At 37.2% G+C, this 15,585-nt stretch overlaps 1 protein-coding gene across 2 annotated transcripts in view; it reads left to right on the top strand.

Annotated features, from left to right (window-relative positions):
* The first annotated feature begins 520 nt into the window (after positions 1-520).
* LOC130911090 (EH domain-containing protein 2-like) overlaps positions 521-15,585 on the top strand; it is a 30,330-nt gene continuing 15,265 nt past the window's right edge. The window contains exons 1-4 of one of the 2 annotated variants that reach the window (XM_057828800.1): positions 521-623; positions 9,297-9,462; positions 12,260-12,491; positions 14,364-14,540. In XM_057828800.1, coding sequence (XP_057684783.1) covers positions 12,271-12,491; positions 14,364-14,540 — 398 coding nt within the window. In that variant the 5' untranslated portion in view covers positions 521-623; positions 9,297-9,462; positions 12,260-12,270. Of the gene's footprint in view, positions 624-5,854; positions 5,897-9,296; positions 9,463-12,259; positions 12,492-14,363; positions 14,541-15,585 lie in introns of those variants that run through there. The other variant, XM_057828801.1, reaches the window with a different exon arrangement.

Raw genomic sequence — 15,585 nt, 5'->3', positions numbered from 1 at the left:
GAGTTATTTTGAGAGGAAAATAAATTAACTCTATTATATAAGCTGCACACAGACTACTTTTTATTGTGTCAAAGTGTCATTTTGTCAGTGTTGTCCCATTAAAAGATATACTTAAATATCTGCAGAAATGCAAGGGGTGTACTCACTTTTGTGATACACTGTATTTGTGTTGGCTGCTTCTGACGGCTCTGGACGTCCAATCCGTTTGAAGTGGAAGGGTTGGAAGCTAATGAAACAAGAGATAAACTCATTTAAAAAGTGACTTTTACTAGCCACGTGATACGTCTGGAATCGTTTGATTCCACAGTAGCAAGTTGTCATGTGAAGACCTCGTGTGTCATTTTCACAAAAAAAAAAAAAAGGTCTCCGCCCAAACGCAATTTTTCACGGGCCCTCCTCTTTAATTCCTCCTTCTGGAGTGTTTTGTGCTTCTGCTAGCGTTGCCAGGCATCCCCGGGGAGGAGGAGGAAGAAGAGGAGGAGGAGCATCCAAGTGGGAGTGAGGGCAAAAAAAAAAAAAAATCAGGACAAGAACTACATCAAACCTCGCAGGAGACGGAACGAAAAGAACTCTCCTTTTACCTCCACCTTTCACCCCAGCTGAGGCTTGCGCCCTTGTCAAAGGTAAAAATAAAAAAAGATTTTTGTGTTTTTGTATTGAACTGTGAGTTTAAAGTTTGGAAAAATCAGATTTGATATAAAACAAAAAAATAGTGAAAAGTTAATTTTATCTAACTTTGGAGTGCATGATCATATGTACGTTTTTCCTATATCAGTGTGAAAAAAAGGATTTTATTGACTTGAAATGTTTATTTTTCGAACTATTAACTAATAACTATTTAGTCAACCACTAATTGTATAAGTTCTCCCACTTAAAAATATTAGAGAGGCCTGTAATTAACATGGTTAAACCTCAACCATGAGAGACAGAATATGGAAAAAAAAAACAACCAGAAAATCACATTGTTTGATTTCTAAAGAATTTATTTCCAAATTAGAGTGGAAAATAAGTATTTGGTCAATACCAAAAGTTCATCTCAATACTTTGTTACGTACCCTTTGTTGGCAATAACGGAGGCCAAACGTTTTCTGTAACTCTTCACAAGCTTTTCACACGCTGTTGCTGGTATTTTGGCCCATTCCTCTATGCAGATCTCCTCGAGCAGTGATGTTTTGGGGCTGTTGTTGGGCAACATGGACTTTAAACTCCCTCCACAGATTTTCTATGGGGTTGAGATCTGGAGATTGGCTAGGCCGCTCCAGGACCTTGAAATGCTTCTTACCAAGCCACTCCTTTGTTGCCATGGCTGTGAGTTTGGGATCGTTGTCATGCTGAAAGACCAAGCCACGTCTCATCTTCAATGCTCTTCCTGATGGAAGGAGATTTTCACTCAAAATCTCTCGATACAGAGCCCCATTCATTCTTTCCTTTACACTGATCAGTCGTCCTGGTTCGTTTGTAGAAAAACAGCCCTTTAGCATGATGTTTCCACACCTATGCTTCATAGTGGGTATGGTGTTCTTTGGATGCAATTCAGTATTGTTTCTCCTCCAAACACGAGAACCTGTGCTTCTACCAAAAAGTTCTATTTTGGTTTCATCTGACAATAACACATTCTCCCCGTCCTATTCTGGATCATCCAAATGCTCTCTAGCGAACCGCAGACGAGCCTGGACGTGTACTTTCTTCAGCAGGGGGACACGTCTGGCAGTGCAGGATTTGAGTCCCTGGCGGCGCATTGTGTTACTGATAGTAGCCTTTGTTACTGTGGTCCCAGCTCTCTGTAGGTCATTCACTGGGTCCCCATGTGTGGTTCTGGGATTTTTGCTATTATTTGCTATGATTTTTGTTATTATTTTGACGCCACAGGGTGAGATCTTGCATGAAGCCCCAGATCAAGGGAGATTATTAGTGGTCTTGTATGACTTCCATTTTCTAATAATTGCTCCCACAGTTGATTTCTTACACTAAGGGTTTTACCTATTGCAGAGTCAGTCTTCCCAGCCTGGTGCAGGTCTACAATTTTGTCTCTGGTGTCCTTCGATAGCTCTTTGGTCTTGGCCATAGTGGAGTTTCGAGTATGACTGACTGAGAATGTGGACAGGTGTCTTTCATACCGATAATGAGTTAAAACAGGTGCCATTAATACAGGTAACGAGTGGAGCCTCGTTAGACCTCGTTAGAAGAAGTTAGACCTCTTTGACAGCCAGAAATCTTGCTTTTTTGTAGGTGACCAAATACTTATTTTCCACTGTAATTTGGAAATAAATTCTTTAAAAATCAAACAATTTGATTTTCTGTTTTTTTTTTTCCACATTCTGTCCCTCACGGTTGAGGTTTACCCATGTTGACAATTACATGCCTCTCTAATCTTTTCAAGTAGGAGAACTTGCACAATTGGTGGTTGACTAAATACTAATTTGTTCCACTGTACATATTTTTAGTTTTGTAACAGGAAAATTCTATAAGTAGAGACGCGTTTTCCATGTAAATGCCCTACTCTGTTCCAAGCCCCCCACAGTTCACACATTAATCTTTTATAATGCATAAAAATGCACCAAAACGTGGAACAAATACATGTTACAATTAGATTACTGCACAATAAACATAAAGTCTGAATGGTGCATAATGTAAAAAAAACAATAATAGAGTAAAGAATAAAAGTTAATATACGCGAATAAAGAGGACGCTGGAATATACACATACAGTAGAGGTCCCTCTCAGCCAATTGGATGCCAGGAATGCAAGGCAATAGCCAATGGCAGAGCAGCTATAAGTATATTACGTTCGGTAAACTCTGGGAGCTGCGAGTACCACCCACACTATATTTTTGTCTTTCGTTTCCTGAAATATTTTTCTTCACAAGATTTTACCATTGAGGCATGTCTTAACATGAAAATTCTGTATGTAGGGACGTTCGTAAGTAGAGGTACCACTGTAATAGTAAGCTGGAGAACAAGAGGCTAAATAAGCATTTGTTAGCATCACATATTAACAGTTTTTCGGATAATTGTAGCCTAAACAACAGGTGTTTCTTTTTTATTTTTTTTTTGTTGCATAGCAGTGTCTCGTCCTCCATTTTGGGGCCGGCCGCGATCTTATTTTTGACTTTATTTTATTAATATGATGTATAATACATGTTTTTGGCTAGTTATTTTGAGATTTAGGAGGTATTTAGGGTCATATAAAGGGTTAATTCCAATTTAGGCGGAAAATCGGGTTACGTCGCCAGCGTAGGAAGGGATGTTTCTATTTTTTTATGTCACAGTATGTAATAATGCTTGCATTGTTCGTATACACCGTACTTGGACTATATATCGCACTAGCTTAAGAATGTAAAATGAAGAGAACAATAGACATACAAATAACAACAAAGAATTTTGTGACGCTTACGTGTTTCCGTTTGGTTTCTTCGTAGTACGTAATAATGGTTACATTTTTTCGTATACAACTGACAAGTAATATTTTTAAGGAGCTGACATGTTTTAGCCTTTTTCTTCATAGTTAGTAATGCTGCGTACGTTATTCGTATACGACAGTGAATAAAGGTATATGGCGCTGGCATGTGAAGGAATCTGACCTTCTAGCTTAAGCGCCGGACCCGCGCTGGCGCAGCTCCAACGACCCGGGCCAGCGGGACTCCGACAATGTGGCTAGAAGGGCAAACTCCGCGCGTTCACCCTAGTCTTAAAAGGTCTTTACAAGGTTTAAATAAGGCTCACCGGGAACAAGTTGACAATTTTATTCGGGTCAACAGCGATCAAAACAGCAAGGCGGAACAGAAAGACTCAGGCAGGGAGGCAAGGTCACCCTATCACACATCAACAAAAGGTTCTCGAGAAAAATAACAACGCTTAATTGGACATTCAGTGTTTTAAAGGCTCTCCCAGGGCGGGCTGTGGGCAGGAAGAAGAGTGTGTTTAGGATTATTGTCTGTTTGTGGATTGGACAGGAGGATTCGGGAGGTGCTGTTGTCCGGGCAACGAGGGTTGGTGATTTTGCCACCTCAGCGTCAAAGGGGCTGTTGGAGTTTTTTCAGTCGTGTTATCAATTGGATATCGGGTGTTCTCTGATTTTCCTTGTGTTGGGGACAGAGCATCCTGCTATTTGTTCTGGACTGTCCGGGAGAAGTGAGTGCGAGACTTGGTGGTACAGACACGGGCTTGTCAGCGTCAATCTTGCTCAGTTAGTTGGGCTTCCGTGATAAGAAGGCATTGTTTATCTCTTATTCCCTATATTCGGCTTGTTTTCCTCTCTCATCTCCTTCACATGTTTCCAATTATTTTTCATCGTAGTACGTAATAATAGTGGCGTTTTTGGATACAACTGCGAAGAAAAGACTTTGTGGATCTGACTTGTTTTCCATTTCATTTCTTCGGAATACGTAATAATGCTAACGTTGTCCGTTTGACGGAAAAGAAAAGAATTTATGGAGCGTACAAGTTTTTGTTTTTTCGTAGTACAAAATAATGCTTACGTTTTATTTTTTATTTTTTTTAATATCACGGGAAAGAAAGGATTTCATGGAGTTGAAATGTTTCCATTTTCTTTTTTTGTTAGTACGTAAAAATGCTTACGTTATTCGTATAAGACAGTGAAGAGTGGATTCACTGGAGCTGACATTTCAACTTATTTTCACTCAGTAAAGTTCAGTTGTATTTAACTTCTAAATACAATACTATTCATGTTTTTAAAAATTGTCTAATAATCACGTACGTTCTAGCTAAAATTGTCAATAATGATACATTGGCATGCGTCAAGTCCTTGTTTAAAGTGGAAAAGCTGACTTGTTTTCTCCTGTTGTTGCTTTCTCCATTCTGACACTAACTTGGTATCTTGTGACATGTCAGTATTGAGCTTTGCTTTTCCCTCCGCCCCACTAATGACTCCAAAAATGGAGACGCTGCCTCTGCTCCACTTAATGAACGGCGCCTTTTTAGTCCAAAACCAGGATTCCCAAATGGAATTTTTCTCCTCCCCTTTCCGTACAGTGTGAACATTGTGGAGCTAAAAAAGCGGAATGTATTGGTCACTTTGCGCTGAAGTCATGAAGTGTGGCCTAAACATGGGCAGGGCTTGAAAGGCTTCCAGTTTGGAGCACCAGCTTTTTCCAGGCATGCACTGACAATGCTAGGCAGCCTCCTGGAGGGCTTAGGGGGAAAAAAAGGGGAAAAGAATTCCACATCTGCACTCGAGGTGCAGCAAGCACTCCTTCGCAATCGGTTGCCTGCCTCAGGCGGGAAGCAAGTGGGATGGTCGGAGAGCCAAACTTTTTCCACTTAAGCTCATGTACAGAAAACATGGAAGGAAGCCCCCCACCCAGCACACCCACATCAGGTTTAGGAAACATGCACTCTTCATAAGTTAGCTGTAGGGCAACATTTGCTAGTGTAGAAGTTTATGTATTTAAACTAGGGCTGTCAAACGATTAAAATTTTTAATCGAGTTAATTACAGCTTAAAAATTAATTAATCGTAATTAATCGCATTTCAAACCATCTATAAAATATGCCATTTTTTTCTGTAGATTATTGTTGGAATGAAAAGATAAGACACAAGACGGATATATATATTCAACATACGGTACATAAGTACTGTATTTGTTTATTATAACAATAAATCAACAAGATGCCATTAACATTATTAACATTCTCTTAAAGCGATCCATGGATCGAAAAACTTGTAGTTCTTAAAAGATAAATGTTAGTACAAGTTATAGAAATTTTATATTAAAACCCCTCTTAATGTTTTTGTTTTATTAAAAGTTGTAAAATTTTCAATCAAAAAATAAACTAGCAGCTCGCCATTGTTGATGTCATCCACCATGCTCACTCCCCAGACCCATAAAATCATTTGGACCCAAGCGCCAGCAGAGGGCGCCAAACAACAAAAAACAGGTAACAAGTAACAAGTTTACATTACACATCTGTCATTTTAATCTGAGCGGGGCGTGTGCGTTAATTGCGTCAAATATTGTAACGTGGTTAATTTAAAAAATTAATTACCGCCCGTTAACGCGATAATTTTGACAGCCCTAATTTAAACAGAAAAATATGTCAGTTTAATGATATTTTGATGACCAAGCTAAATGTTGTTAGAAGTAATTAATTCAAGTTTATTTATATAAAGAGGAAAACATATCAATTTAATGCCATTTTAACAAGTAAGCTAAATGTTATTAGCATTAATGCCTGTGACACCATAAAAATAATCTTAAATAGCATTATTCTTTTAATTAAAATCATATTTTGAGACGATTCGACTATATACAACAATTTGGCAAAGCGCAGATGACGAGAAATTAGTCTTTTAATCTGCCGTTTAGCCCCGCCTGTCATTATAGCGCTCTAGCGTCCCCAGCTGGAGGATGACGTCGGCAGAGTAACGCTTTCAGCTGATTTAGAATTCAGCCCAATGGAGGAGGAAGATTCAGAACAAGGAAAATGTGACAGAGAGTAGCAAAATTTTATCATTGTTTTTATCTATCTACGCCAATATTTTTACAGGATATTCTTTTAATCTAAGTATTTTTCCTCAATTGCTAAATAAGTTGTATGGTCATAAATAATAGTCTTGTGCTAAATGGAATATGAAATGTTAAAAGTGTATTTAGTCAGTAAGACAAGGCTAAATTACTGCCAAAAACTGCCGACTTCTTAAACCTCCCAAAAGGTATTTTATGCCACCGGAGTTAGTCCGGCTTTTGTCTTTTCCCTGCCTCGGCTTCGGAGACGGAGGAAAGAGAGTAAACAAAACGAGGAGTGAGAGCTAGGCGACATGCTAACCCAAACCGAACGACTCTTCCATGTCTCCTCCTTGCCTTTCGAAAATAAAAAAAAACATACAAGACTACCCCAACTCATGTCACACACGGCGAGGGGGGGTGGTGCTTGTCTTCACCGATCGGCCAGCTCCCTGCGGCGAGCAAGTTTCAGCTCGTCGTTCTGCTGCAGCCACGGCAGGCAGGTTGAGCTCGTCACCGGGGAGACAGAGGTGGTGAACAGGATCGTTTGGAAATCCATAAAGTCTCACACCACTCTCCCTGGTGTAGCAACAAAAGCCTGCAGCACATTGGGCTGTCATGACGCAAAAAATTAATCCACAAAATCAGCTGAATCTGCAGTCCTTCTGCATTCACTACGAATGGCTGTATTGTGATGATGGTTAGTTCGCTGACGTCACATTCGCCTTCTTCTTCAATCCGAGACCATGGCCGGAGCCCGGAAGTCTTCATTTTCGTAGCAAGGGATACAAAAAATGGAATAAATACATCGATCGCTTCCACACACATCCAAGCGGTCCTTTTCATTCAAGAGCATAAAATGCCACATGTTATATGAAAAAAACATGCTTTTTTGTGTCACAGGCACTTCAATTAATTCCAGTGTATGCATTTTAAGAGAAAAACATATAATTTTAGTGCTATTTTGTTGACAAAGCTAAATGTTCTTGGCATTAATTAATTCAAGATTAGGCTATGTATTTAAAGAGAAAACCAGATATTTTGTTGACAAAGTTAAATGTTGTTAGCGTTTATTAATTCACATTTGAGAAAACATCAGTTTAGAGATATTTTAATGACTAAGCTAAATGTTATTAACATTAATTAATACATGTTTTTGTGTTTTAGGGGAAAAGATATTAGTTTGGTGATATTTTAGTGACTAAGCTAAATTATCTTAGCAGTAATTAATTGCAATGTATGCATTTAAAAAGAAAATCATCAGTTAGTGATATTTTGATGACAAAGCTAAATGTTACCATTAACTAATTCGAGTTTATGTATTTAAAGAAAAAAAAAAACATTAGTGATATTTTGATGATGAAGCTGTTATTAGCATGAATTAATTCATGTTTATGTATTTAAAGAGAAAAACATCAGTTTAGTGATATGTTGATGACGAAGCTAACTTTTATTAGCATTAATTCATTCGTAGCAAACTGTTATTAGCATTAATTCATTCGTGTTTCTGTATTTAAGGAGCAAACATATTAGTTTGGTGATATCTTAATGACTGAGCTAAATTATGTTAGCGTTAATTAATTTCAATTTAGTGACATTTTGATCACAAAGGTAAATGTCATTAGCATTAATCAATTTAAGTTTATGTATTTAAAGAGAAAAACATCAGTTTAGTGATGTTTTGATGATGAAGCTAACTGTTATTAGCATTAATTAATCCATGTTTATGTATTCAAAGAGAAAAACATCAGAGATAGTTTGTTGACAAAGCCAAATGTTTATAAGTGTTTATTAATTCACATTTTAGAAAACATCAGTTTAGTGATATTCTCATGACTAAGCTAAATTTTATTAGCATTAACTAATACATGTTTCTGTGTTTTCGGAGAAAACATTAGTTTGGTGATATTTTAATGACTAAGCTAAATGTTATTAGCATTAACTAATACATGTTTCTGTGTTTTCGGAGAAAACATGTTGCGTTGGTGATATTTTAATGACTAAGCTAAATGATGTTAGCGTAAATTAATTGCAATTTAAGAAAAGAAAAACATACCAGCTAGTGATATTTTGATGACAAAACTACATGTTGTTAGCATTAAATAATCCATGTTTATGTATTTAAAGAGAAAAAAATCAGTTTAGTGATATCTTAATGACTTAGCTAAATTTTGTTAGCGTTAATTAATTACAATTAATGCATTTGAAGAGAAAAACATATTAATTTAGTGACATTTTTATGACTAAGCTAAATGTTATCTGCATTAATTAATTCATGTTTATATATTTAAAGAGAAAACATCAGTTTAGTTTTAATGACTATGCTAAATGATGTTAGCGTTAATTTATTCCAATATATGCATGACTTTAAAGGGTAAAGAGAAACCCGTATCATTTTAGTGACATTTTGATGAGAATGTTAACTGTTGCCAGCGTTAATTAATTCAAATTTATGAATTTAAAGATATTTATTTAGTGATATTTTGTCGATAAAATTTTATGTTGCCTGGCTGATAAAGCTAACGTATTTTAAAACATAGTAATTAATTTTACCCTTTCAGGGACATTGGTCACTTCAGTAGACAACTATTCACGTTGGTTCATTCGCTGCCAACCATCCAACTTCGAATGGATTGGACGTCTATTGCTGCCAATGGCAGCCATTGAGTTAATTTTAAAAAATAACATTGGACAAATTGTTATTGTGTCCCATTTAGCCTATAGGAAATTGACATACAGAATATTTTTGATGAACTTTTTGTAAAATCAGCCTAAACGGGGATATCGTCAACATCCTCATCATCTTAATATCTCCTTTGATGCTCACTTTATAGACCATCGGCCACTTCAAACGGGAACTTTTTGGCGTGAAGCTTCAAGGACGACGGAGCATCTTTTCTACACAAATACAGGAAACAGCTGAAGCTTTTGCTTTTTTTTTTTTTTCCCAGCAGAGGAAATAAAGCCCTCACGCATCCAACAAGCTCCTTCTCTCACTCTGTGAGTATCATGTCCTCACCTTACACGAAGCCAAAAAGAAGAAGAACGTATCCCAACAGTAAAGTTGAAACAAATAACAACACATTAGTAGAGACACTCACCAACACAAACATAGCTTTAAGTCCTATTTATTTAAATGCAATGTTTTTTTCTCCTTAAAACCCAAAATGAGCAGGAAGTGACCCGGAAATGCCCCCAAAATTAAAAGTAAGTTCGCCAAATTCAGAACAGCGTGAATGCCATTTTTCCATAAATTGCATTTCCTAGTGTTACTTAGTAATAGGGGTGTGACAAAATATCGAAATTGTGATATATCGTGATACTTTGTATCCCAAAAGGTTATCGATATGCTCCTGCAAGAATCGAGATATCCTTTTAAAAAGGTGTCAATGTCTAAAAAAAAAAAAAACTACCAAAACTACCAAAATCTTCCACCATAATAGTGTCTCAGATAACTCTAAGGCTGACAATAACAAAAACTAGCAGTTCACACCGCAGTAATGTTTAATTTCCATAAGTATTATGAACGTCTCTTCATAAAGATTATTTTTGTATTATGTGTATAATTAGATAGTCTGTGAAAAATGACATAGCCAACAAGCTACCAAACAGCTATCAGGGTACCGAATTTGAAATGAAAAATTATTAGTTTTGCAACAATTTTCATGAAAACTTTGATTTTTAAAAAAAAATTGACTATGACAGTAAAAGGTACAGATTCATAATATTTAATTTACATAAGTATTATGAGAGTCTCTTAGCAAAGATTCCGATTTTTTTTTTTGTATATCAGTAAATAGTGCATTAAAAATTACGTAGCTAACTAGCTAGTTTTGCAACAATTTTCACTAAAACTTTTTTTAATTGACTATAGCAGTAAAAGGCACGCAGTGTAGTAATATTTAATTCACAATAGTATATGTAGGTCTTAGCAAAGATTCTTAATTTTTGCTTTTATTTTTATCATCAACTGGTAAGTTAAAAATGACATAGCCAACTAGCTAACAAGTAGCTATCAGGCTAACAAATTTGAATTTAAAATAATAGCTTTTTTAATGACTATGAAAATAAACTAATAGTACCCACTGGTAATATTTAATTTTTAATTGCTTTTATTTTTATTATTAACTGGTAAGTTCAAAATGGCATGGCCTTATATCTACTTGTTAGCTAGGTGGGTAACGAATTTGAAATAAAAACTATTCGCTGTGCAACAATTTTCACGAAAACTTTTTTTTTTTTTAAATGACTTTATGACCATAAACTAACGGCACACACTGTCGTAAAATTTTAATTTCTTTCGTATTATGAACGTCTCTTAGCAAAGATTCTTTTTGTTTTTATCAATAAATAGCTTAAGTTAAAGTTAAAAGTGGCATAGCCAACTAGCTAACAGGTAGCTATCAGGCTAACAAATTTGAATTTAAACTAATAGGTTTTTTTTTAATGACTATGAAAATAAACTAATAGTACACATTGGTAATATTTAAATTTTTAATTGCTTTTATTTTTATCATTAACTGGTAAGTTAAAAATGACATGGCCTTATATCTACTAAACTAACGGTACACACTGTCATAAAATTTTAATTTCCTTAATATTATGAACGTCTCTTAGCAAAGATTCGTTTTGTTTTTATCATTAAAAACATTATCATTATCGTTAAGTTAAAGTTAAGTTAAAAATGACATATCCAATTAGCTAACAAGTAGCTATCTGGATAGCGAACTTGAAATTAAAAACCATTAGTTTTGCAACAATTTTAATGAAAACTTAGATTTTTAAAAAAATTGACTTTGACATTAAAAGGTACAGAGTCGTAATATTTATTTTCCATAAATATTTTGAGTCTCTTATCAAAGATTCTGAATTTTTGTTTTCATCATCAAACAGTACGTTAAAAATGTCACAGCCAACTAGCAAGCTAGCAGCTATTAGGTTAACGAATTTAAAATAAAAACTCTTATTTGTTTTGTGACAATTTTCACAAAAACGTTGATTTATTTAATTGACTACAGCAGTAAAAGGCACACACTGTAGTAATATTTAATTTCCAATAACATTTTGAAAGTCTTTTAGCAAAGATATCTATTTTTGCTTTTATTTTTATCATTAACTGGTAAGTTAAAAATGAGATCGCCAACTAGCTAACAAGTAGTTATCAGGCTAACGGATTTGAATTTAAACTGTAATAGTGTTGCGACAATTTTTACGAATACTTGGTTTTTTTTTTTTTTTTTTTAATTGAGTATGACAAAAAACTAACAGTCCACACTGTGGTAATATTTAATTCCCATAAGTATTATGAAAGTGTCTTGGCAAAAATTCCTTTTGTTTTTCTTTTTTATCATTAAATACTGTCGTAAATTAAAAAAGACATAGCCAACTAGCTAACATGTAGCTATTAGGCTAACAAATTTTGAAATAAAAACTCTAATATAGTATTTTTGCAACAATTTTCACAAAAACTTGATTATGGCAGTAAAAGGCATATACTGTGGTAGTATTTAAATTCCCTAAGTTTTATGAAAGTTAGCAAAGATTTTTTTTTTTAAGTCATTAAATAGCAAGTCAAAAATGAGATAGCCAACTAGCTAACAAGTAGCTAATGGTTATTAGGCTAACAAATTTTAAATAAAAACTATTAGTTTTGCAAATATTTTCATGAAAAGTTTGATTTTCTTTTAAATGACAATGACAATAAACTTACAGTACACACTGCAGTTATACTTATATTACCGTTAGCATTCTGAAAGTTTCTTTGGAAAAACACAAACCTTTGGCATTCATGGCTCAGATCTCGCAGAAATGTCGCGCTGGGGGCGTAAGAACGTGAAGAAGGCTCCGGAGGTGATCCGCACGGTGACGGAGGGCCTCAAGTCGCTGTACCGCAAAAAACTACTGCCGCTAGAACAGTACTATGGCTTCCACGACTTCCACTCGCTCAGCCTGGAGGACGCAGATTTTGACAACAAACCCATGGTGCTCGTGGTGGGACAGTATTCCACTGGGAAGACCACCTTCATTAAGTAAGTCCATCAGGTCATCATTTAAAGGTCACCTAACTCATTGGCTGCAATAGACATCAAATCCATGTTAATGTGCTATTTTTTAAAATAAGATAAGCCAAGAACAATGGAATATTATAAAACAAGTAGTTGGCCTACATGACTCAAAACGTGATGTCAACATATAGTGGGGCAGATAAGTATTTAGTCAACCACTAATTGTGCAAGTTCTCCCACTTGAAAATATTAGAGAGGCCTGTAATTGTCAACATGGGTAAACCTCAACCATGAGAGCCAAAATGTGGAGAAAAAAAAAAAAAAACAGAAAATCACATTGTTTGATTTTTAAAGAATTTATTTCCAAATTAGAGTGGAAAATAAGTATTTGGTCAATACCAAAAGTTCATCTCAATACTTTGTTATGTACCCTTTGTTGGCAATAACGGAGGCCAAACGTTTTCTGTAACTCTTCACAAGCTTTTCACACACTGTTGCTGGTATTTTGTCCCATTCCTCCATGCAGATCTCCTCGAGAGCAGTGATGTTTTGTGGCTGTCGTTGGGCAACACGGACTTTAAACTCCCTCCACAGACTTTCTATGGGGTTGAGATCTGGAGACTGGCTAGGCCACTCCAGGACCTTGAAATGCTTCTTACAAAGCCACTCCTTTGTTGCCCTGGCTGTGTGTTTAGGATCATTGTCACGCTGAAAGACCCAGCCATGTGTCATCTTCAATGCCCTTGCTGATAGAAGGAGGTTTTCACTCAAAATCTCTCCATACATGGCCCCATTCATTCTTTCCTTTACACAGATCAGTCGTCCTGGTCCCTTTGCAGAAAAACAGCCCCAAAGCATGATGTTTCCACCACCATGCTTCACAGTGGGTATGGTGTTCTTCGGATGCAATTCAGTATTCTTTCTCCTCCAAACACGAGAACTTGTGTTTCTACCAAAAAGTTCTATTTCAGTTTCATCTGACCATAATACATTCTCCCAGTCCTCTTCTGGATCATCCAAATGCTCTCTAGCGAACCGCAGACGGGCCTGGACGTGTACTGGCTTCAGCTGGGGAACACGTCTGGTAGTGCAGGATTTGAGTCCCTGGCGGCGCATTGTGTTACTGATAGTAGCCTTTTTTACTGTGGTCGCAACTCTCTGTAGGTCATTTACTAGGTCCCCCCGTGTGGTTCTGGGATTTTTGCTCACCGTTTTTGTTAGCATTTTGACGCCACGGGGTGAGATCTTGCATGGAGCCCCAGATCGAGGGAGATTATCAGTGGTCTTTTATGTCTTCCATATTCTAATAATTGCTCCCACAGTTGATTTCTTTACACCAAGTGTTTTACCTATTGCAGATTCAGTCTTCTCAGCCTGGTGCAGGTCTACAATTTTGTCTGTGGTGTCCTTTGACAGCTTTTTGGTCTTGGCCATAGTGGAGTTTGGAGTGTGACTGACTGAGGTTGTGGACAGGTGTCTTTTATACCGATAATGAGTTAAAACAGGTGCCATTAATACAGGTAACGAGTGGAGCCTCGTTAGAAAAGTTAGACCTCTTTGACAGCCAGAAAGCTTGCTTGTTTGTAGGTGACCAAATACTTATTTTCCACTCTAATTTGGAAATAAATTCTTTAAAAATCAAACAATGTGATATTCTGTTTTTTTTCCACATTCTGTTTCTCATGGTTGAGGTTTACCCATGTTGACAATTACAGGTCTCTCTAATCTTTTCAAGTAGGAGAACTCGCACAACTGGTGGTTGACTAAATACTTATTTTCCCCACTGTATGTGGAAGTTTTTAAAGGGTTAAGATTTTATTTTTAATGACCAAAAATAGTCACTTGCCCTTTGAAGGGTTAAAGGTGTTCAGCACTAAGGCGAGGTGTGACGGACAGGTACCTACTGGAACAGGAGATTCCTGGCAGCCGGGTGGGACCCGAACCCACCACCGACTGCTTCACCGCCATCATGCACGGCGAAGTAGAGAGCGTCATACCTGGGAACGCCCTCATTGTGGACCCAAACAAGCCTTTCCGAAAGCTCAACCCTTTCGGGAACACCTTCCTCAACAGGTGAGTTCAAGCCAGCATGGAGTGAGAGCGAGTGTTGGAAGGCTTTTGGAATTTTTCATGAGTAACTGCCAAATTTCCACGGAAAAGAGGAGAAAGAGAACCTTATCGGGAGGGAAAGAGGGAGCGTGATGAAAGCTATGAGAGGAAGTGTAATGAACAGAGGCCATGCCGGTTTATTTTTGTAGACCTTTTCACAATGAGCTCATACAGACTTCCGGCTGGTCAAAGCATGAGCATTCTCAGAGTAAACAAAATCCTGCATGTCAATTGACCAAAGTAGAGCGGCTGAGGAACAGGTTGGATGGCTTGAATTAGGATTGAATCCGTCAAAAGAAAAGATATGCAAGGCAAATTGCTTCAAATGGCGACATATAGCTAGCTGTGAGTAACAACTGATCAGGAAAACTAGACTTAGTCAGTAAGGACTGTCTTTGGATGTCTCATTGTTTGGTCCTGGTTCTGGACACACTCAATAGCCACTTTCAGACTGTAGGAACCTGAGTACTTAGTTCTTAAAACTACCGGCCTCTCCAGTGGTTGTAGGAACTATTCTTCGCCAGGCAGTCATGTTCGCACATGGGTACTGCGCCTGGTTCGAACTACTGTGAGAGTTATCGTCTGCGCCAGTTACGCATTATTTACTCGCCACACTCGCCTCTGGCAAAATAAAACCGCAAAAACTAAGCTGAACGGAAAACAACGAAATGGAGACCGTCGAAGACACAGCTGCAAGTCTTGCATGTCTGAAGCAAATAATTTCCATCGGCGAGCAAATCCAGCGTCTAACAACAGATTTAGAACAGGGTAGTTTTTTAAAAATATAGCGGCTCCTTGAGACGCGTGAATAGCTGCTGATTTCAGCGAATCACCAAACACCTACGTAATCAAGTTCCTACGGCCCCAATGTAAGTCCCTACTTTGGAGTAGGAAGTAAAATGGTTCTCGGCACTCGAGTTCCAGGTCCCTAGTACCTACATGTGCAAACATGCAAAATGATGTCATCATCATGTCCGGTGGGGTGGACATCCCCTGGTCGCTGGCGCTC

The sequence above is a fragment of the Corythoichthys intestinalis genome, unplaced genomic scaffold (genome assembly GCF_030265065.1).
Source record: "Corythoichthys intestinalis isolate RoL2023-P3 unplaced genomic scaffold, ASM3026506v1 HiC_scaffold_23, whole genome shotgun sequence".
NCBI lineage: Eukaryota > Metazoa > Chordata > Actinopteri > Syngnathiformes > Syngnathidae > Corythoichthys > Corythoichthys intestinalis.
This window is presented reverse-complemented; position numbering and strand designations above follow the sequence as displayed.